General features: G+C 45.8%; 1 protein-coding gene across 5 annotated transcripts; it reads right to left on the reverse strand.

Annotated features, from left to right (window-relative positions):
• Nucleotides 1-2,902: 2,902 nt before the first annotated feature.
• LOC143266851 (doublesex- and mab-3-related transcription factor C1-like) lies at nt 2,903-20,468 on the reverse strand. Of its 5 annotated transcripts, none has more exons than XM_076562453.1 (9): nt 20,288-20,468; nt 18,315-18,423; nt 9,582-9,846; nt 7,123-7,279; nt 6,762-6,820; nt 5,988-6,124; nt 4,813-4,879; nt 4,395-4,650; nt 2,903-3,473 (listed from the first exon to the last, which is right to left on the reverse strand). In XM_076562453.1, the coding sequence occupies exons 4-9, from the start codon at nt 7,184-7,186 to the stop codon at nt 3,457-3,459; spliced, it is 600 nt and encodes a 199-aa protein (XP_076418568.1). In that variant the 5' UTR covers nt 7,187-7,279; nt 9,582-9,846; nt 18,315-18,423; nt 20,288-20,468; the 3' UTR covers nt 2,903-3,456. The 5 variants fall into 5 exon arrangements, with proteins under 5 accessions (XP_076418568.1, XP_076418566.1, XP_076418567.1 ...); XM_076562451.1 differs by having other exon boundaries at nt 9,582-9,850; XM_076562452.1 differs by having other exon boundaries at nt 9,582-9,850; nt 18,315-20,468.
• Nucleotides 20,469-21,886: the final 1,418 nt, after the last annotated feature.

A 21,886-nucleotide genomic window follows, 5' to 3' on the forward strand; every position in this document is an offset into this window, starting at 1 on the left:
ATGGAACATTCCTCCATGACTAAGGAAAGCCGCTGAGGCAGGCACATGACAGGGGTGTCGCTGAATTGGAGGCACAGAGAGACCATCGTGTGAAGCTGTGACGCAGAAGCCGAGACTGCTTTGGAGACCCCAGATGTTGGAGATGCCAGAGCTGTGGGATACCTGCCAAGAGGAGGTACAACAGTGAGTGTAACCAGCCCAAGAGAGAGAAGTGTGTTGCAGTCAACAAACCTGGGAGGAGTTGCAGATCTGAAGAGCACTTTGACGTCAGACATGGAGATGCAGTTTGGAGTTTGCCCAGCTGTTTTCGGTCTTGCTTTGGTCCAGTCTTTCCTCACTATGCTCCCTACCCTAGGTTTTCTGTATGGTGATGGGTATGATGTGCCATTACGTATAAAAGGCCTGAGGGCGAGCTGGCCCAAACCAGTAATGAGAGCATGTGCATGAGATACTTCCTGAGAACCAACCTGGGTCTGCCTAAGGGCCTTAGCAACAGCAGCTGCGACATGATAGGAGATGGCCTGGGCCAATGAGAGGCAGCCATGTTACAACAGCAGATGCATATTCATCAGACCTTCCCCTGGGGAGGGGTGGAGGGATTTAAAGCTTGCCTCTTCCTGAATAAACTGAGTTTGTTGATTTCCACCATCCTCCCAGAGTGTGTGTCTTTGACTCTGTGCATTAGCTCCTCCTCCCCGGCCCCTCCCCGACCCCTCCCCAGCCCCTCCCCGACCCCTCCCCGACCCCTCCCCAGCCCCTCCCCGACCCCTCCCCGACCCCTCCCCGACCCCCCCCCACCCCTCCCCTGCCCCAAAGGGAACCTCACAGGACCCTACCACCACACCATTATATGTCAGAAGTGTGTGATATGCTTTTTTATTTTGATTTTTACAGGGGATCCCAATTAAGAGATTGCATGAATCTCAGAAGAGACTTTGATCTCTTTTCAGGTTGGACTGAATGCATTTTTGCCTTATGATATGGCACAATCCTTTGTGGGCCAGGGAGCAGAGTGTGGTGGTTTGAAAGAAAATGGCCCCCAAAGGTAGTGGCACTATTAGGTGTGGGCTTTGTTGGAGTGGGTTTATCCTTATTGGAGGAAAGGTGTCACTGGGGAGGTGGGCTTTCCTGTCTCAGATAGGCTCAAGCCATACCCACTGTATCATACCATGTCCTATGGCCTGCAGAAGATGCAGAACTCTCAGCTACCTCTCCAGCACCGTGTCCTCCTGCATGCCACCATTTCCCACCATGATGATGATGATGGGCTGAATCTCTGGAGTGTAAGTGAGCTACCCCAATGAAATGCTTTTCTTTAGAGGAGTTGCTGTGGTCGAGGTGTCTCTTCACAACAACAGAAACCTTAACTAAGACAGAGACACACAGCTAGACATTAGGTGGAACTTGGGGAAATACCTCACAAGAGGGGGAGAAGGGATTGTAGGTGCCAGAGGGAATGGTGTGAACCACAAGGACACGGCCCACAGAATTAACTAACCGGGGCTCATAAGGGCTCACAGAGACTAAACCGACAATCAGGGAGCCTCTATGGGTCTGGCCTAGGTCCTCTGCATATGTTATGGCTATGTAGCTTGGTGTTCTTGTGGGACTCCTAACAGTGGGAGTGGGGACTGGCTCTGGCTCTTTAGCCTGCTCCTGGGACCCCTTTCCTCCTCCTGGGTTGTCTCCTCCAGCCTTGATATGAGGTATGTGCACAGTCTTATTGTTACTTGATATGCCATGTTTGGTTGATATCCCTGGGAGGCCTGTTTGTCTCTGAAGGGGAACATAGGAGGAATGGAGAGGGAGTGGTGTGGCTTGGGGGGGGGTCGGCGGGAGGATGTGGAGAAGAGAGGGTAGGGGAAAGTGCACTCAGGATCATACATGAGAGAAGACTAAATACATAAATGAACAAGCAAACACATATATGAATAAGAAAGTTCAAAGGAGGCCAGAAACATTCTCAAATCTCACCAGGATGAGAGTTGCCTTGCTTTATATGAGATGTTTTGAGCTAAAGGCCTTCCTGTGTTAATTAATGGATTCCTCTCAAGAAGCCAGGGAACATGTGCAGAAAGCGTCTCAGCTGCAGCACTGGGGAATATTCACCTTCTTAAAATGCTGTTGCCAGAGATCTTCTCTCTATGCACAGACTTGCAATTTTCCTGGTTCACAGAGAAGTCTGCAAATTGGAGCCATTTCTGGTCATGATGGAAAAAGGCTCTTGCAGTCACGTCTGCACTGCATTACCGTATCATGCCTTAAATATGCTCAGTTGCATTGAGTGTAAAGATTTGAATACAAAACCACAGTGCTAAATTACTTCTAAATCGTGGTCAAAAGGTGTATTGTTTTCACTCCAAAGTTGAAATACTTTTGAGTTTGATGGTGTGGAGCAGGGAAATCTAAAACCATAATCAGCGTGTAAGCTGAAAGAACAATGATATATGCGGGTTAATTACTAAGATGGGATTCTTGACACCACACAATTAGAGTCCTAGAGGACTAGATCCTGGGAGCAAAGGGAGGATGCAGTTGGAACTTTTGCGACAAACCTGACATGTGGCACTAACAGCTTTGCCTAGAGGTTTTACTAGTAATCTACACATCATAAGGTGGAATGAAGTGCTCTCTGCCCATGTCCCAATTCCCTCTGCTCACACAGTAAAGTCTGATAGGCCATGGGACAAGAGAAAGTCCTCTTTGGAGGTTTTGCTACACAGGCTCAAGTTGGTAAGTACCTCTTGCAAAACCTTTTCCCTGATGCCTGATGATGTGGGTGCCTTAATAAAACAAATAACAAACTGTTGGCTAGCTTAGTGCCTGAGCAAAGAAGGCAGTATTCACCAACATCTGGCTTAATTTTTTTTTTAAAAAAAAAAAAGTCAGCCTAAACTTCTCATTGCTTTACAACAATGAAACTTTATTTGTGTATACACAGAGATTACTAGACCCAGGTGATGCATCCTGACATATCTTAAGACATGGCTAGGTACAGGATTATTCAAGTATGCAAACAATGACGAGACAGAAAATGCTGCCATAGTTGCGGGCTCAGAACCGTGTGAACGGTCCGTTAACAGTCTGTTGTTCAGTGCAGCTTTGAGGACACACAGAAAGGTCCATGTCGTACAACCAAAAACAAACAAGAAGACAAGAAAACCAAAGAAAGGGGGGGTATGCAAGGTCCAGAATATACAACCACAGTTAAGTCATTACCCTACCTCAAGATAAGGTTTTAACAGCCCACACAATGCCTAAAGCTTAAGAAAAGGAAATAAGCAGTTTGGATGGGAACTATGTTGCAAACTCAGAAACAGAATTTGACAGGCAGTCTAGTGCTTGGCAGGCCACCTTTTCAGCTCTCCTAGGGTGCTCTCAAGATGTCCAGTTGTCATTCGGTGAAGCAGAGTGTGTAGGCTTAGGGGAATTCCAGAGGCAGGTCAGCTGTGGTCTTCACTCCCCATCAGCACCTGCACAAAGAAACGCAAATGCAAGGTCTGATCACAAATACGTTACCACCTGGCTCTCCAGTTGTAACGCCATGGACCAAACGGTCTAAGGTTTTCACTGGGACCAATGAACAGACCTGTTCCTACCTGAATTCCTTCTGTCTGGTAGAGGGGCCACCATCAGTCCCAGACATAGTTTCCTTTTGGTCAAGCCCAAGATGTCTGAATAAGATCCTGGTTCTGACGCCTGCATCTTTCACCACCGGCCCCAGAGTTTCTGGCACCCAGACAGACCTCTGTGAGAAGCAAGCCCTCGGGCTTCATTCAGCATCCTGGGTTTCAGGATATCCACCCATAGTGGCTTCACACTCTTCATTGGCCATTTTTACTCAGAAGCCTTCCTTTCCAGCCTCCCTGGAAGCTATGAAGTTCTCTCAATTCACAAACCCCTTCCTTGACGGACTTGAGATTTGCTGGCAAAATTCAGCCTGGGGAGGCATCCACGTGCCATGTCCATATGGAAAATGTCCCAAGTCAGCATGAAGCTCGCCCTCCGTTCCAGACCCTTATCCCCTGTGCATAGCCTCCCAGGCCTTCTCAGGCTGCTGCGGACTGGGACACAACTATGGGCTGGGGGTCATTCCACCCGGTCCCATTGCTTCCACGTCATATGCCGCCTGCCCTCCGGAAGAACTTGCCACTGGAAGGCCCCACAGTTTTCTTGACTTCAGGGTGCTGGCCCTCTACTGTTGAGCAAAACACTTGCTAAACCAAGATGCACTGAGTAGAACCCGGGTGCCACTTCTCAATCAGACCGAAGAGTTCGAGGCTCTGGCCTCCAGGCTGATGAAACCACCCACTCTAGCTACCAGTAACTTAGCAGAAGCCCTCCAGTTTCCTCACCCTATCCACCCCACGTTCCTCCTTCAAGGAGCCAGCTACCTGAAGTGCTGCAAGGGTCCTGCCAGGCCTGAGGGGAGTTATGCAGAATCAGGAGAGCCTCGGCAGCATCTAGTACCTTCTGTCTATCCACTTCAGCAGAGAGGGCACCCTGGTTGGAGACATCCGAGAGCTGGGTGGTGCCTTCAGGAACCGGGTTGTAGACTTCAGGGCCCTGGTTGGAGACGTTATTGATCTGGTTGGCGATGACAGGAGCCTGGTTGGCATTTGCAGGGCCCTGGAAAGAGATGCTGGAGACCTGCACAGGAAGAGATATGAGAGAGTGAATTCTGACAAGACACCCAACCACAGTGGACTCTTCGGCCTCCATTCCTTTCTACCAAACCCCCATCTCTATGAGCTTCTCCTCCGATATCCACAAAGCCCATCCCGTCCAAAGACCTCGACCCCACTCATTTACCAGGACCTGTGCCTGCGGTACAGGAGGGGCAGTGTTGATGCAGGGCTGCAAGAGCACGTTAGAGAACCTGAGAGCAAGCAGAGGAGAAGCCGGAGGTGAAACAGTCTGGATGACAACTACCGCAGGTACACATGGACAGCCAGGGCCTCTGCAAGAGCGGCTGGGGGGGGGGATGTGAATGACTGTGGACATGAGGACAAATGGCAATAGTCCACTGGGCCTGGGATTAATCCTCCTCCCACCTGACCTGTTTTCCTTCCAACCTCCTTCCGTCGATCTTCCTCTAGACACTACTTTTTGTGAACTCTTTCCTTCCCAGGCACACTGAAGATGACCAAGGGCCATTCTGGTCTGCCCAGCACCAGGGAAGATGTGAGCATGCTCCTTTTCAGAGACTGGAAAGGACTGGCTCTTGCCTCCATTTGGCCCACTCCCCACCGGTCATGAAGGATAAGCCAAGCTCATCGAGGAGACACATTCTCTGCTGGCCTGGAACATTTACCCAGGCCTTGCAATTAAGCCTCCAGATTTCAGCAGAAACTTCTCTCGTGTCTGTTCACTTCAGTGTGCGTGAATAGTCTCAACATTTAGACTGCCCCTGCCTGCTGCATGCAGTGTGCTTGTCCTCTTTAATGCTCCTGTGTGAGATATTTTCCAGACATGCCCAGAGGGAGTGAACGGCCAGAAAGCTCTTTCCCAAGCATGTCATACAGGAAATTCCAAATCAGGGAGGACCCTGTCTGCAAGTTAGGCTGAAATAGAGCTGTGTCATTCCCTATACTTTGTGGTCCCTTCCTTCCCCCCTTCTTTCCTTCCTTCCTCCCTTCCTTCCTTCCTTCCTTCCTCCCTTCCTTCCTTCTTTCCTTCCTTTCCTTCCTTGCTCCCCTTCTTTCCTTTCTTCCCTCCTTCGGTCCTTCCCTGCTTCTGTCCTTCCTTGCTTCCTATCTTCTGTCCTTCCTTCCTTCCTTCCTTCCTTCCTTCCTTCCTTCCTTCCTTCCTTCCTTCCTCCCCTCCCTCCCTCCCTCCTTCCTTCTCCTTTCGCTCCTCTCCTTTCCTCCCCCTCTTGGTCTTCCTTCTTGCTGCTCCTACCCCCACCCACACCGCATAGCACCAGACAGGAGTGTTAACACAGCACCCTAAGCCAGAGCTGGCTCCATGGTCTTTCTTGTACTCACAAGTAGGGTACAGTAATGGGCTGGCAGTGGTCACATGAGAACGAAATCAGCATCTGAGGACTCAAAGTCACCGAAGTACCATTCACAGGTAAAACTGCTGTGGGCCAGTTTAGCAGCACAGGCACCTGGGAGTTTTCCTGCAAGGACAGACATCCATGTTGAAGATCAGGTCTGACCACCAAGACAGAAGGATGGGAGTGTTTTAAAATGGTCACAGCCATGGGGAATGGCAGAGCTCCAAGACCCTGGTCACAGCCATGGGGAATGGCCGAGCTCTCAAGACCCTGGTCACAGCCATGGAGAATGGCCGAGCTCTCAAGACCCTTCCTGGTCACAGCCATGGAGAATGGCAGAGCTCCAAGACCCTGGTCACAGCCATGGGGAATGGCCGAGCTCTCAAGACCCTGGTCACAGCCATGGGGAATGGCCGAGCTCTCAAGACCCTTCCTGGTCACAGCCATGGAGAATGGCCGAGCTCTCAAGACCCTCCCTGGTCACAGCCATGGAGAATGGCAGAGCTCCAAGACCCTGGTCACAGCCATGGGGAATGGCAGAGCTCTCAAGACTTTGGTGACCAACTGCACAGTCTCACCATTTGGGTTTTTCCTGTGGGTGAGGATACTGAGGCCAAAAGGGAAGTTATTTTCCCAAGGTCGCAAGGCAAGTGCCAAACAGGACTGGAGCTAGAACCTCAGAGTTTAGGACAGAGTTGAAATTGTCTGGACAATGACTGCTGGCGTGGAGCGTCTCCCTGTAGCAACTTATTCTTCTTACCTGCTGGGGAACTGTGTGACGCAAGACTCCAGGCTGGTAAATGATACCCTGTTGCCCATCTGTAAAAGACCACACAGAGCTTGGCTGATCCTCCCTTCCCACCTACCCTGAAAAAGCACCTACCCTCCACCTGAGGACTCTGGTCACCATGAATTTTTTCAATACCCCACCCACAATGCCTCTCCTTTCTGTAAGCGCATGATACTCGGCACTAATAGGCACCCTTAAACCTGGACCGGTTAAGGTCTGGGGAGGGTTTGCCCAAGGTCAAGTGGAAATTCTGTAGCATGGCTGGTGGCAGAAGCAGTTAGGATTACTGATGCCAACCGGAGACCCCCCAACTCCCTGGACAGAGACTCACTCATGCCTGGTGATCTGGCGGGGCACTGCTTAGCATCCATATGAGAGTTGGGGTCAGCATCCATAGTTCTTCTCAGGCCTCAAGTGAGATGCCTCTTTCCCTGGGTACACTGTCCTTCTTTACAGAACTCACAGTAGGCAAGGCTCCACCAGACTCCCTGAAATAGGACATTGAAAGAGTCCTGTTAGTCACACATACAGGAGGCCCGACCTCTCCCCTAGAGAGTGTAGATCCCTGAGAAGGTGTACTTATAGGTCTGGAAGAGGCAGGAACATGTTCACCCCTGACTTGTTCTGATTCCATGGGCATGGCACAGTCAGAGCAAATTATGGGTTCTCTGGGACCCAGTTTGACCCCCCGCCCCTTTTAGTGATCCCATACTCAATGTTAAGTTCGGGTCGCAAGTCCACTAGAAAACAGACTGTCTTTCACGTTCTGTGTTCTGTGGCTCTAGGGTTGGGGAGGCCAGCAAAATGGCCACTGGAATTCCCACCCCCAGTGTACTTCCTCTACCACCAGATAACTCTATCTCTGGTGCCTAGAATCTTCCTGTCCTCCATCCTGCCATCGCTGGAACCAATTTCCCCGCCCCTGTTCCTCCTCCTCCTTCTTTTTTTTTTTGACCATGGTTTTTGTTTTAACCTTGATCTCACCTGATTACCCAGAATCTCCCTCACACAAGTCCCTCTCTCACATCACCTTCTCCTCACAACCTGCTCTCCTAAGCCTCGCAGAAGCCTGATCGTGCCTTTCCCTGCTCACCATCACTCACACACACAGAGTTACACACACAGAATCACACACACAGAGACACACACAAGTTACTCACATACACACACACAGAGTTACACATACAGAATCACACACACACAGTTACACACACAACACAAACACAAGTCACTCACATACACACACACAGTTACATACACAGAATCACACACACACACACACACACACACACACACACACACACACACACACACCTTCTGCAATCACCACTCCCTGATCTGATACTTCATACTGTGTCCTTCCAAAGCCAACGGCTAATCCTGACTTATGGGTCAACCTTGAACTGTCTCCCGAAGTCCTAACTTTAACTTGACTTCTGACCACCCACATGGAAGTGAGTGAACTTGCCCATTAGCTCAAGGGTGCCATATATTCCCTTCTCCCTGGTTTATGGTTTATCCGAAAGCCCCACTTCAATCTTAATAATAATTGCTTTGATCTCCTTGGAAATCACTGACCACGTGCTCCTCATGAAATCGTGTTCTACCCAAGCCAACTTGGCTGACTCCTGCCTAAAATCCCACTACACAGGAGGCTGAGGCAGGAGAATGGTGAGTTTGATGACAACTCATAAGACCGGGACAGTTTGTCTCCAGTCATAACCACAGTCAAGACAACAACAACAAGAATAAATAAATAATTATAGATATTTAATATCTATAATTTTAATAAATATATTTATTAGTATATAATATTTACATTATTTTAACAACCCATAAATAATTAATTAAAGATTGTTGTCCTCTAGAATCTTGGACCTCTGACATTTATCTTCCTGTAGCCTCCTTTTCCCCCAGCATTTTTCTGCCACCAAAAAAATTTTTTTAAATTAAAAAAAAAAAAATTTATGACCCAGCGTGAAATGCTATGCCCCGTTCAAGCCAGGAGCTAGTTCCTCAGCAGGCTGTTTTTCTCAGGACAACATACTCTCTGCTGTGACGGAAACTCATGCCTTCCGCCATAGCCTCTGGCCAACCTTCTAGATGCTTCTCCACATTTCACCAATGGCACCTAAGCACAGCTTCCCCTCTTCCTCGGCAGTACCCTCCTTGTGTCTGTCTGTCTATCATCCTCCAGCTGTTCAAAGAGCACAGATTCTGCCCAGGAAACGCAGTCAGCCTTTCCTGTCTAACCTGAGCCAAAGGTCGCCTCGTTGAGGGTCCCGAAGCTGGGAAGCCTTGCAGCCAGTGCTCCACGAGTGGGCAGGCTAGGCGGGGACTAGCCTCGCCTCTCTGGCCTCGCCTCTCTGGCCTCGCCTCTCTGGCCTCGCCTCTCTGGTAGACTTACATGAGGAGGCAGAAAGCTGAAGGAACTGGGTTCCCAGAGACACCAGAGAACGGGGAGAACAGGACAAGGAATGTGCAAATCTTATTTTTGATGCCAGCCTGTGGTTACCTCAGTGTCCAGCGGATCAGAAGCGAGGAGCTGAGTTCTGAGGCAAGATGCAGGTCCTTCCTCTGCCAACTCAGTTTCCTGCCAATGAGCTGCCCGCGCTTCTTTTTCCCTCCTCAGCACCTGTTGTTTCTGGACCAATGAGCTTTCAGAGTTCCTCCCCTCACACTGGCTTTGTCGCCACCTTATGGCTGCTCTGTGTTCTACACAGTTCTCCTCAGCACCCATGCATGTCTCTGGGGAGAGAAATGAGACTTCTGCTCTCTAGTGGTGTTTACCTGCGTTGCCTCCTTTTCGTGGGAAAAGTGACGTGCTGGCGTTTTCAGCATATCTGCTTGCAAAGCTCCTGTTCACATCTCCAAAGTTCAGCACGTGGGGGCTTAAGGCAGGCGTCGGGCGTCGGGCGTCGGGCGTCGGGCGTCGGGCGTCTCACATGTCTTTACTCCCAGCTCCGGAGAGGCAGAGGTAGGCCGATCTCTGAGTTCAACGCCAACATGGCCTACAGAGCGAATTCCAGGATAGCCAGTGCTGCACAGAGAAACCCTGTCTTGAAAAAACCAAACAAATAAAAATAAATGTCAGCCTGTGGGGGTCAGAACGATATCTCAGTCTGTACGTAGTAACCACGAGGACCCGCGTTTGAACCCCAGAACACATATAAAATGCTGATTGTGGAGGAAGGATCTTGCCATCCCAACACTGGGGAGGCAGAGACAAGAGGAGCCCTGGGGCTTGCTTGCCTGTCGAAGCAAATCGGTGAGATCCACTTTCAGTGAAACACAGTGTCTCAAGAAAGAAGGTGAAGAGGGATTGAGCGAGACAACCAAGTCCACCTCTGGCCTCAACAAGCCCACATACACAGGGGAGTGTGCAGCCACACACATGTAACCCACATTCCAACCATGTTTTGGTTGATTTCAGGCAAATATGAATAATTTGTACACAGCCCCTATATAGAACCTGAAGCTTCATTACTTTAGAGCAGTGATCCTGGAATATTGCCCAACTTCATGATGCTTGTAGCTTCTTGGGTTTCTATTTTTTCTTTCTCTTTTGCTCTGTTTTAAAATGTATTTAAAGATTTACCGATTTATTCTGTGTGTATGACTTTCGTGCATGCATGTCTGTGCACCACAAGAGTGCAGTGATCTCAGAAGCTGGAAGAGCTTGTTGGACCCTCTGGGACCCAATTTTGGGGCAAATGTTTGTGAGCTTTCACGTGGGTGCTGGGAATCCAACCCAGATCTTCCACGACAGCCCACCCACCTCTCCAGCCCCTAAAAATTCTTTTGAAAAATGGTCTCGCTGTGTAGCTCAGGATGGTCTTCAACTTGCTGTGTAGCCCAGGCTGTCCTCTAACTCGCCCCAGCCGTCTGTGGGCTGGGATTATGGACACGAGCCCCATGGCGAGCTCACAATGGTTCTTGAACACACCGTGTTCAGCACCATATTTGCAGTCTCAGACTAGAGCACCACGTGTGGGAAGCAGAGTTTGGTCTTGGACCACATTTCTGTTCTTCCTGCTGATGGTGGTGGCATTTGGGGCCGGGGACAACCTTCGAGAACCAGTGCAGGCAGAGAGGACAGCAATTACCCTTCTTCCACTGACACCGTTAATAACTCCCTGCAAATCTCCTTTCGTGTATGTCCTCTGATCTCCGTATTTCCCTGGTGATTTTCAAGCAAATCTCGTGCAACTCCACTATTGGGGGAACAATCCGTTTCCCCCACCTTTTTTAGCCCGAGAAGACACAGCTGAAGTCAAACAGAGCGAACCCTCTTTTATCTAAACCATGTACTCACATTGGCTCTTTTCACCGGCTTCTTGTAGGGATTGAAGCTTCGCCTTGCCACTTAAGCGATTCAAACCCTTCCCCTTAAATTATTTTGGCATGCATCTTCTGAGAACTGTGTTGTCTCCCCAGACGAGCACAGTAACAGTATCTCACCAAGAAAAATCGTTAAATGCAATTATTAGCCAGGTTGCCAGACAGTCCATATTTAAATTCTCCTACCTGCCCCACTACATTTAAAAATTTACCAGCTGGGCGGTGGTGGCGCAGGCCTTTAATCCCAGCCCTTGGGAGGCAGAGCCAGGCGGATCTTTATGAGTTCGAGGCCAGCCTGGTCTACAGAGCAAAGCTACACAGAGTAACCCTGTCTCAAAAAACAAAAAAGCAAGCAAGCAAACAAACAAACAAACAAAACAAAAACAAAAAAATTACCCTACTCCTTTTTGTTTTGTTTTAAAAGTGATTTTCATTTGATGTTGCAAAAGACTATGCTGTTTATGGAAGGTAATAACAGTTCTTTGATTACTCTTTTATAATGCTATACTTAGGAATTACTTTTGTTGCAGAAAATCAGTTAGGATTTTTGCATGTCCTCCAATCATGTTAGAAAGGAATTTCAGAGCATGAAGGTTCAGTGAACCAAGTACAAAAGGCCAGGGCTACATATGAACCATCTTTCTTTGGATTTCATTAAAATTTAGCTTCTGAAAATTCTGTCCTCATATCACACAAGTAAATATTTTTTCAGTACACTAAATTACTGGGTGAGAGAAGACAATTGCATGTAATGATAAATAACAGATACCTTGAAAACAAGGAATGAGAGTATGTATGTGTTGGCCTAATGGTAAAGGTCTATAATCCCACGTACTCAGGAGCCTGAGGCAGGCAAATTCAAGGCCTATGTGGGATACATTGAGTTCTTGGTTTGTATGGTTGACTTAGTAGTATGTATTACAGTGAAATGAAAATTGGTGTGGATCTTGCTCTGTGGTAGAGTACTTGTGTTGCATGAGCTACATCCAATTTTACCCACCAGTACTGAAAGAGATAAAAACAGTACACAGAAAAACACATCTAATACAGTTTCAACACAATTGGGGTATGACATGGGCTACAAATCAGTACTAAAGCATGCTGGATATTTGATCTTAGGTAGTAGAGGTAGGCCTTAACTGTACAGTACTCCAATAGACATGATGGAGATGCATGAGAAAAATATAACACATGCAGTTTCTGTGGTGTGGAAGCAAATTTGAGACTATCAACTTCTTTTCTACAAAACCATGATAGAACATGGTCTCTGAAGCATGGGCAATATTAGTAGGAATGCTTCTATTATGTTAAGGTGGTAGGTTTGGTTCAAATCCCGCCAAAGCCATACATATCTGCCTGGTGGGAATTATACTCACTTTGGCATATTCTTTCATCTGTATATGGTTTAGGGTAGGCTAAAGTCATTTTATTAGCATATAGGCAATCCCTAAGAGCAATGTCAATAGAAACTTGTTCAATATTAGGAATTGATAAATACAGCCTCCCATAATCTAATGCTTTGCATATCAATTGCATGGTTAGTGCCTTCGTAGCTTCTAAAAAACAATGACACTGATATGCCAGATGCATCAGAACAACAGATGAAAGCGAACTCGCAGATTGTGTGTTCATGTGGAGGGGGCATGCATGAGCGCACTTGTTATGTGTGTTCAAGTGCCTGTGGTGGCTAAAAGAAGCTATTGGTCCTTCTGGAGCTAGAGTCAGAAGAAGTTATGACCCTCCTGATGTGAGTGTAGTAACCACACTTGCATCCTTGGGAAGAGCAGTAAGCACTTTTATATGCTAAGCCATCTCTCCAGCCCATGATCTTACTTCTTATACAAGACACCGTGAAATGTATCTTCTATGAGTGCTTTATTATCACTTTCCACCTCAATATGCAGTGGATGGCATCTCAGACCATCATCCTGCACAAACTACATACAACATTTTCCTATTTGGGCTCCCTGTTCTATAGACACTCAAATATACAAAACCTGCAATTCTCTGTCCATCAGTCACTAGAAATTCCTGAACATCATTTTCTGGCCAGTTGATTTAACATGAGCTGTGTCTGAGATTGAAATACATAATCTCTTAGGTCTTCTAATGATATGTCCATCCCAGGAACAGGTGAGACCAACTGTTGGTGCATATACATTTTCTGTAGTGTTTTGTAGTATTTTATAAGTATTTTTCATTGACTTATTGTATTCTCATTATTTGTAATTTTTTTTTTACAAAAGCTACTCATGTTTTTCGTGCTAGTATGGACTTGAAAGGCTTGAGTATCTCATATCTCTATTTTCAGTTGTAAAAGCCCTTGAGGTCCAAGCATCCATTATTCCTGCAGTTTTGCCGCTGATGTTCTTGACTTCAACATGGGCACCTTGACTTTCTCTTTTCCATACAAAGGAGTATATGCTAAAGTACAAGGCATAGCAGCTGCTCTTGATGTGATAGTTAATTGTAATCATCAACCCGATTACATTAAGAAATGCCTAGGACATTAATAGGCACACCCACTGATGTGTCTGTGAGGATATTCCAGAAATGTTTCACTAAGGATGGACAATCCAACCTGAACATGGGTGGTCCCACCACATGAGCTGGGGTGACAGACTTTGAAAAAATGGAAGGGAGAGAGAAAGTCAGCTGAATGGTATTCTCTTTTCTCCAAGTTTTTCCCACTGCCAGGCATTAGGAGTGTACCCCTTCAAATTCTGAACCAAAAATAAACTGTTACTCCCTTCAATTATGTCTGTCAGGTATTCCATCACAACTAAAAATAAAGTATACACCAGAAAATGCCCCCTTTCTCCATAAGACTCCTGTGTCTCCACATTTGAGACTGTACACTGAGAGACCATGACTACTCAGCTCCCTTGCACAGCCACTGGGATGCCTTGATCATCTCTCCTCAGACCTCCTGAAATCTCGTTTCAACTCAGGCTCACACTGAGGGAGGAGGAGGATGCCACACATGGACTATTCAGTTATTCAGGAAAGACACACAAACACTTCCTTTAACTTACACCTTTGGTTAAGGGGCATATGCCAGATCAATAGGAGGCAAGGAGCTGGTGAGGGTGGGTTCTGTCCTCAGACATTGGTATTCTTCTGTCCAAGGGTTAGGATTTCTCTCACCTCCACAGCTGCTTCTGTACCTTCCTCTCAGTTCCTGGAGGTTAACTATTCTGAGACCTAACACTGCACTGTGTACAAGTGCCAACATGTGAACATCATCCAAAACACAGGAGTACACAGCTTTTTCCAGAGGAACAGCTCACAGATACCCTAGTTAATGAAAGAGCAGAGTATGATGTACCTCACACCTCTAGCACTGCCAAGGTGTACCATCTAATAATATTTTTGAAAGATTGTTTTAGGGATCAGCAAAATAATGAAGTAGCATATATCACATTCAATTTTGAGTTTAAAAAATGATGTTGAGTTAAAGATATTGCTTGATAATGAAAAAGTGAGGGAAATTACCATGGGCAGAACTTTCCTACAAGAAATACCAAAAGGAAATCTCTCAAAAGGCAATAGAGGGGCTGGAGATGTCTCAGAAGTTAGATGCACTGACTGCTCTTCCAGAGGACCCGGGTTCAATTCCCAGCATCCACGTGACATCTAACAACCATGTCAAACTCCAATTCCAGGGGATCTGACAGCTTCTTTTGCCTTCTGTGGACATACATGCAGGGGAAGCACCCACACATATAAAATAAAACAAGACAACAGATAGTAATTCAAATCTCCATGAAACAATTAGAGCACGATTAAAAGGAACCATACTGCCATTGACAAAAGGCTATGGGAATACAGGAATGTACTATGGTTTCTCTCTCTCTCTCTCTCTCTCTCTCTCTCTCTCTCTCTCTCTCTCTCTCTCTCTCTCTCTCTGTGTGTGTGTGTGTGTGTGTGTGTGTGTGTGTGTGTGTGTTATGATGCTTGTTTGTATATGTGTGTGGTGGTCTATATTGTCAACCTGACAAGATCTATAATCACCCATGAGATAAGCTTCTGAGGGATTTTCTTGATTAGGATATTTTCAGTGGGGAAATCCACCTTGAATGTGGGCATCACCTTCTACTAGATGCCCAGATATGAGGAAGTCCAGATATAAAGAAGGGGAAAGCTTTGGCTTTTTGTCTGCTTGCCTTTGTGTTCCTGGCAAGTTCATTCTGCTCCATCCGAGAGTCCCTTTAGTTACTAGTTACTGGCGCTGACATCGCTGCTGCCACCACTAATGTCACCCTCCTTCACTGACAACAGAACTCAGTTTCTTCTGCTTTACAAAGTAGACTGATAACCATTAGAGCTCCAGGGGTCCTCCAAGCTTTCAGCATCACATACTGGTGAGGTGCTGTATTAGTCAGGGTTCTCTAGAGTCACAGGACTTATGGAATGAATATATATATACACACACACACACACACACACACACACACACACACACACACACACATATATATATATATATATATATATATATATATATGAATTAATTGGAATGACTGACAGGCTGCAGTCCAACAGTGGCTAGTTGTAAATGGAAAGTCCAAGAATCTAGGAACTGCTCAGCCCCATGAGGCTGGCTGTCTCAGCTGGTGTGCCGGGATCCCAGAGAAGGAATGGATGTACTGACGGAGGTAAAGACAAGCAGAGAAAGAACACACTCTTCCTTCTTCCATTGTCCTTATATAGGCTTCCAGCAGAAGGTGTGGCCCAGATTAAAGGTGTGCCTTCTCACCTCAAGATCTGGATTAAAGATGTGTGTCTTCCAGCCTCGAGCTCTGGATCCCAGTTGTGCCCTCCATTTCTGGGTTATAGTTCATTCTAGTTATAGTTAAGTAGACAACCAAGAATAGCCATCACAGGTTCCTAGCCTCATGAACTGAACAGACAACTGTTCTCCGCCTCTCTAGTATAAAGACAGCCGTTGTCAGACTATCCCAGATGGAATTGCGTAAACCAATCCAATAAACCTCTTTTTAATACATACTTATTCAACTAGTTTTGTTCCTCTGGAGCAGTGGTTCTCAACCTGTGGGTCTCAACCCCCTTGGGCTCACATATCAGATATCCTGCATATCAGACATTTACATTACTATTCATAACAGTAACAAGACTACAGTTATGAAGTAGCAATAAAATAATTTTATGGTTGGGGTCACCACACCATGCGGAACTGTATTAAAGGGTCGCAGCATCAGGAAGGTTGAGAACCACTGTTCTATTCTAGGCTTTTATGTATAATATTGAAATTTAATTTCTATTAACCTGAGCTAAATTCTTTTAAGTTAAACTATTAATTGCCCCTGTGAGACAAACATTAATATAGTAATTCAAAAGAATAATGGAGAAATGTTACAGTTTGGATGTTTTAAATGTCTGCCAAGATCTCATGTATCGAATGAAGGCTTGGTCCTCAGGGCAGCTGAATTGAGAGCTAGAACCTTTGAGAGGTGAGTGACTTGTGAGGTCTCTGGATTTTTATGTTTATTATTACTGTGATTATTATGTTTATTGTGATGATGATGATGATGATGATGATGATGATTGTTCATACATGTGTGATGGCCAGTGTTATTAACTTGACAGAATCTAGAATCACCTAAGAAATGGCCTCTGGTCATGCTTGTGAGGGATTATCTTGATTACGTTAATAGAGACGGGAAGTCCTGCCAACTGTAGGCAGCACCTTTCCCTGTCCAGCACCCTGGACTGTATAAAGGGAAAAAAAGGTGTAACAGGACCCCAGACCTTAGTAGGCCCTGAGACCTAAGCACAACTGAATCCATAATGGAGGTACCATTCAGGCTGTAAAACTCAGCATGTGAACAGCATCACCTGCCAAAACTAAAACAAAGACCTAATCCACCAAAGTCCATAACTCTGGGAAAGTCTCTAAATGTACCAACCTTGCTTTTTGGCTTCTGTAGTTCTGCTTCTGGCTAACTTCTTCTTGTTAACTGAAGTATGTCAACCCAGAACATGGTTTTTGTGCATAAAAACTTACCCTGAGAAAGGCTCAGTGCTACACTGGAATCCCACCCACCAAATATAGTAGCTGGACAGCTAATAAAGACTTTCTATTGGCTTAAACGCGGTCTGAGCAGTCTTCTCTGGTGAATATCCCACAACAAAGGAAATAAGCAACAACCACCTCTTTATGCTTCCTAATTATGGATGTGGTGTGGCCAACTGTCTCAAGCTCCTGTTGCTTTGACTTCCCTGCCGTGATGGGCTGTATGTTGAGCTCTGGGCTGATATAAATCTTTTTCTTCCTTGAAGTTCTTTTGGTCAGGTTATTGTATCACAGCAACAGGGAAACAAACTAAGGCAATACTTCAATTGTCTATCGGGAGGTAGTAGAAAGGGTTAAGGACTAGTTGAAGGAAGTGGCCTTTTAAAGGGTACCCTTGGCAGATATGTTTGTCTTTGTAGCCACTCCTTTCTACTGACCATAAATGAGCCAGTTTGCTTCACTGTGTGCTCTTCACCATGATGTTCAAGTGTAGGCTACAAAATCTATTTTGAAAATTACTATAGACCAGTACCAAGGGCACAGAGCAGACCCCCGAGATCTCTGGGCACCTCTACCAGCAGTAATTGCCCACCTTAACAAAATGTCTGAAGCTCCAGCTGCTACAGCCAGCCTCAGCCATCATGATCTCAAATATGAGTAGCAAGACTGCGAAAGAAGAAATGCCCAGGCTCCTCCGTCCCTCTTTGCTGCTTCTATAGTCTTTGTACCATGGTCAGTGGTACAGGAAGAGGTGCCCAGATGGTATCCCATAGGCAACACAGAAGATGATCAGAGCAGGCACTGGCTAGATTGATCAGAGATTAAGAACACCTGCTGCTCTTGGAGTGGACCCAGTTTAATTCCCAGCACCAACATAGTAGCTCCCAACCATCTGTGACTCCAATTCCAGGGGTTCCGACTCCCTCTTCTGGTCTTTGCAGGAACCAGACATGCATGTGGTGCATGCGCGTGCGCACTCATGCGCGTGTATACACACACACACACACACACACACACACACACACACACCACACGCATGCATGCATGCACGCATGCACGCAAGCATGCACGGGCGTGCTCGCAGGCAAATAGTCATACATATAAAATAAAAAGAAATCTGAAAAGAAAAGAAGATCACAACAAACCTGGCATGGGAATGCATGCCTGTGATCCCAGCTGTTCTGAAGGTTCAAGTCAGGAAGATGGCAATTTTTAGACCCATGTAGGCCATATCAGGATTTGGTGAGATCCTTTCTTTAAAAAAAAAATCATATCACAGCAGAAAAAAACTTTAAGGAACAATAAAATAGTTAAACCCCAAAGCTATTATTATTGTGTTTTTTATAATCTGAATGAATGTAAAGGAACAGTTTTCCTTGTGGCCTTCCCATAAGTGTTTAGTTCTTTTTTACTCTTCCCCATCTCCTTGCCTCTCTCTCCACTTGTACATTAGTCCCAGTACTCCCTTCCCACTTTCATATCATGTGTGTTCTCATCTTTATCCACTTCCTTCATGCTTCAATCCCCCCTCTCATGGGTCCTTTATAGTTTCCTGATCTCTAACTACACTTAATCCAAAATATACATACATAAATTTAAAAAGTCAGGATCCACATATGAGAGTTACATAAGATACTGTATCTCTGTGCTGGATTTCCTCACCGAGTATAATATTTTCCAACTCTATCCACTTTCCCGTGCATTTTATTTTTCTTTATGGCTGAATAAAATCCAATTGTGTATGTACCATATTTTCATTCTCGATTAATCTGCTGATGGCGGTCTACACTGGTTCTATTTCCTCACTATTGTGTAAGAGAAGAGCAGTGAGCATAGATGTTCAAGTGTCTCAGTGATAGTGGGGACACACCCAGAAGTGATACAGTTGGGGTATACGAACTTTCACTTTTAGCTTTTTGAGAAACCCCCACACTGATTGCCATGGTGACAGCGGCAGTTTTCTACTCCCTCTAACAGCAAGGATCCCCTTCACCCACAGTCTCATCAGAATTTGTTGTTATTTTTTTCTTCATGATAACCATCCTCACTGAGATGAAATGGAAATTCAAAGTAGTTTTAATTTGTATTTCTCTGATGGCTGTGGATGTTGAACACTTTGAAGATATTTATTGGCCCCATGTTTCTTTTGAGAACTGTCTGTTCAGCTCATTGGCCCATGATATTGATGGTCAACGTTGAAAGTTAGATGTGTTGAAGAAGAGGAATGACCAATTTGTACACCACAAGCCCTAACCTAGGGCTGTGGAGATGGCTCAGAGGATGGAGAGCTTGCTGTACAAGCATGCAGACCTGAGTTCAGATTCCAAGTACAGGTGTAAAATCCAAAAACCATGGCATCTGTCTGTAACCCCAGGGCTGGTGGTGGAGACAGGTGAAGACTGGGAGCTTACTGGTCAACTAACTTGGCCTAGATGGCAAGCTTCAGGTTTAGTGCGAGTTTGTCTCAAAAAAAAGTGGAGGAGCTGGAGAGATGGCTCAGCAGTTAAGAGCACTGTCTGGTCTTGCAGAGGCCCCAGGTTATGTTTCTAGAACCCACACAGTAGCTCACAACTATCCAAAACATCAGTTCCAGAGATCCTACCTCCTCTTCTGACTTCCATGGGCACCAGGCACACATGTGGTGCATATATACATGCAGGCAAAACATTCATACACATAAAATACTTTTTTGTTTTTTTCCAAGACAGGGTTTTTTTATGTAGTCCTGGCCATCCTGGAACTCACTCTGTAGGCCAGGCTGGCCTCGAACTCACAGAGATCCACATGCCTCTACCTCCCAGTGCTGGGAATAAAGGTGTGTGCCACCACCACTCAGCAAAAATATCTTTTAAGATAGAGAATGACAGGACAAAACACTCAGTGTTGCTCTCTGACCTACACACACACACACACACACACACACACACACACACACTCATGCAAACATACACAGGTAAGAACACCCACACAGATGCATACAACACATAAAAAGGCAAGTATATTCACACATATGTATGTAACACACACACACACACACACACACACACACACACACACACACATGCAAACCAAAGCAGCACCTTCTTGGTGTAGAGTTGGAAAGACTATGAAGTCTTACATCACTGAAAGAACAGGATTTGGAAACAGCAGGTGTTTCAGCCTTTTGTGGAATTTCGTTTTAAGGCCTTCGTATGAATGAGACATCAAGCATCTCAGATGTTCTCTGCATCGTAGAGATACTCCACACAATCACCTGCAGAATTACTGAAATAGTGAGTGAAGAAAATAACAAGAGAACAGGCCCAACAATGTTATCCCCACCAAAGACAAAGGCTCACACTTACTGTGTGTGCTGACCCAATGAGTATCAACCATGGGATTCCAGCCCTCTGATGCAGTGGAAGGTGCCGACAAACAGGGTTCAAGACAACGAGGGAGACCAGGGAGACAGGATATACATCGGGCTTACAAACCATGGCTGCACAATCACATAGAGCCTGGAGATGGTAGTCATGGGGAGGAACAGGAAGCTGAGGAAATTCTGGGTTACCATCTCCACTTTTGTGTAGCTAGACATGAGTATGAAATTTCAGTGACAGGAAATGAACTACAGAACAGAGTTGAAGACCTGATGGGCATTTTTTTAAACCAATTTAGCAGGTATTTCAAACTATGTTCATCATCTATTCATCGTGAGCTTTTTATGCTTTTGGCGTAGAGGTATATCTTTTGTGTAATGAAAAATGCAGCTGTTATTAAGTCTAGTTTTTCTCAACATATCTTTACGGTTTCAAGATTGTTTTAGACCTGGGCAAGTTAAAATGTTTTAAATTGCATTTTTTTTAACTTGCAGTGAGAATTTATGTTATAGAGTTTTCCAAAGTGTCAACTGCAGAGAAGTTCTTGAGTGAGTAGTAGCAGAAGAAAACAGAACTCACTTGTAAACGTTATTAAAGTTGTGGCTGGCTTTTTCAATCCTCCCAGAGCAGCTGTTCAGCTGCCACTTCTCGCAGGTTTAAGGCAGCAGCCCTGCCCACAGTCACCTTAATGTCTCATCAGAGAGTAAGTTTTTAAGATCCCCTGAGATGCCCGGGAATGCTCCAGTGCTTGGGCCATGCCCCTCCCTGCTCCCCGCTGTACAGTAGAGACAGGCCATCACCCTTGGAAGGCGTGGGACCATTCCTTTGTTTGGTTGGCCTCAAAAGGGTGCCAGAAGCCCTGCCAGACATTCAGCTTCCTGGTACCGATTCTGGATGAAGAAGTCCAATTCAAACTTTTTCTGTTGCCTGTTTTCTTACATCCTATGGCTTGGGAACTGAACAGAAGCCCATTCTTGATCTGCTGCAGCACCCTCTGCATCTCGGCAAGGGCCCTCCCTCTGGTTACTCATTGATCTCCTATCATTGTCATTCTCCACTCGGGGATGTGCAAGTGTCTCAGGGACTTCATGTCTGTGATGCCATTTGTGTTTTTGTGAACTGTGCACTGTTGTGTGCAATATAGTTTTAATCCACATATTTTGCTGCCACCTATCTCAGTCTGCCTTATGCACCTCACTTTCACTGGGTAAACACTTACAAATCTTCATCTGTTTAGAAACCATGTGAAATTGATTTTGTCAGTTGGAGAGCAGGCAGGGATTGCTAGCAGATTTACCAAAACTACAAAATACATTAATATCACTGTGACACAAAAACAGTAGCATCTTGCCTCACAA

Source organism: Peromyscus maniculatus, chromosome X (assembly GCF_049852395.1).
Source record: "Peromyscus maniculatus bairdii isolate BWxNUB_F1_BW_parent chromosome X, HU_Pman_BW_mat_3.1, whole genome shotgun sequence".
NCBI lineage: Eukaryota > Metazoa > Chordata > Mammalia > Rodentia > Cricetidae > Peromyscus > Peromyscus maniculatus.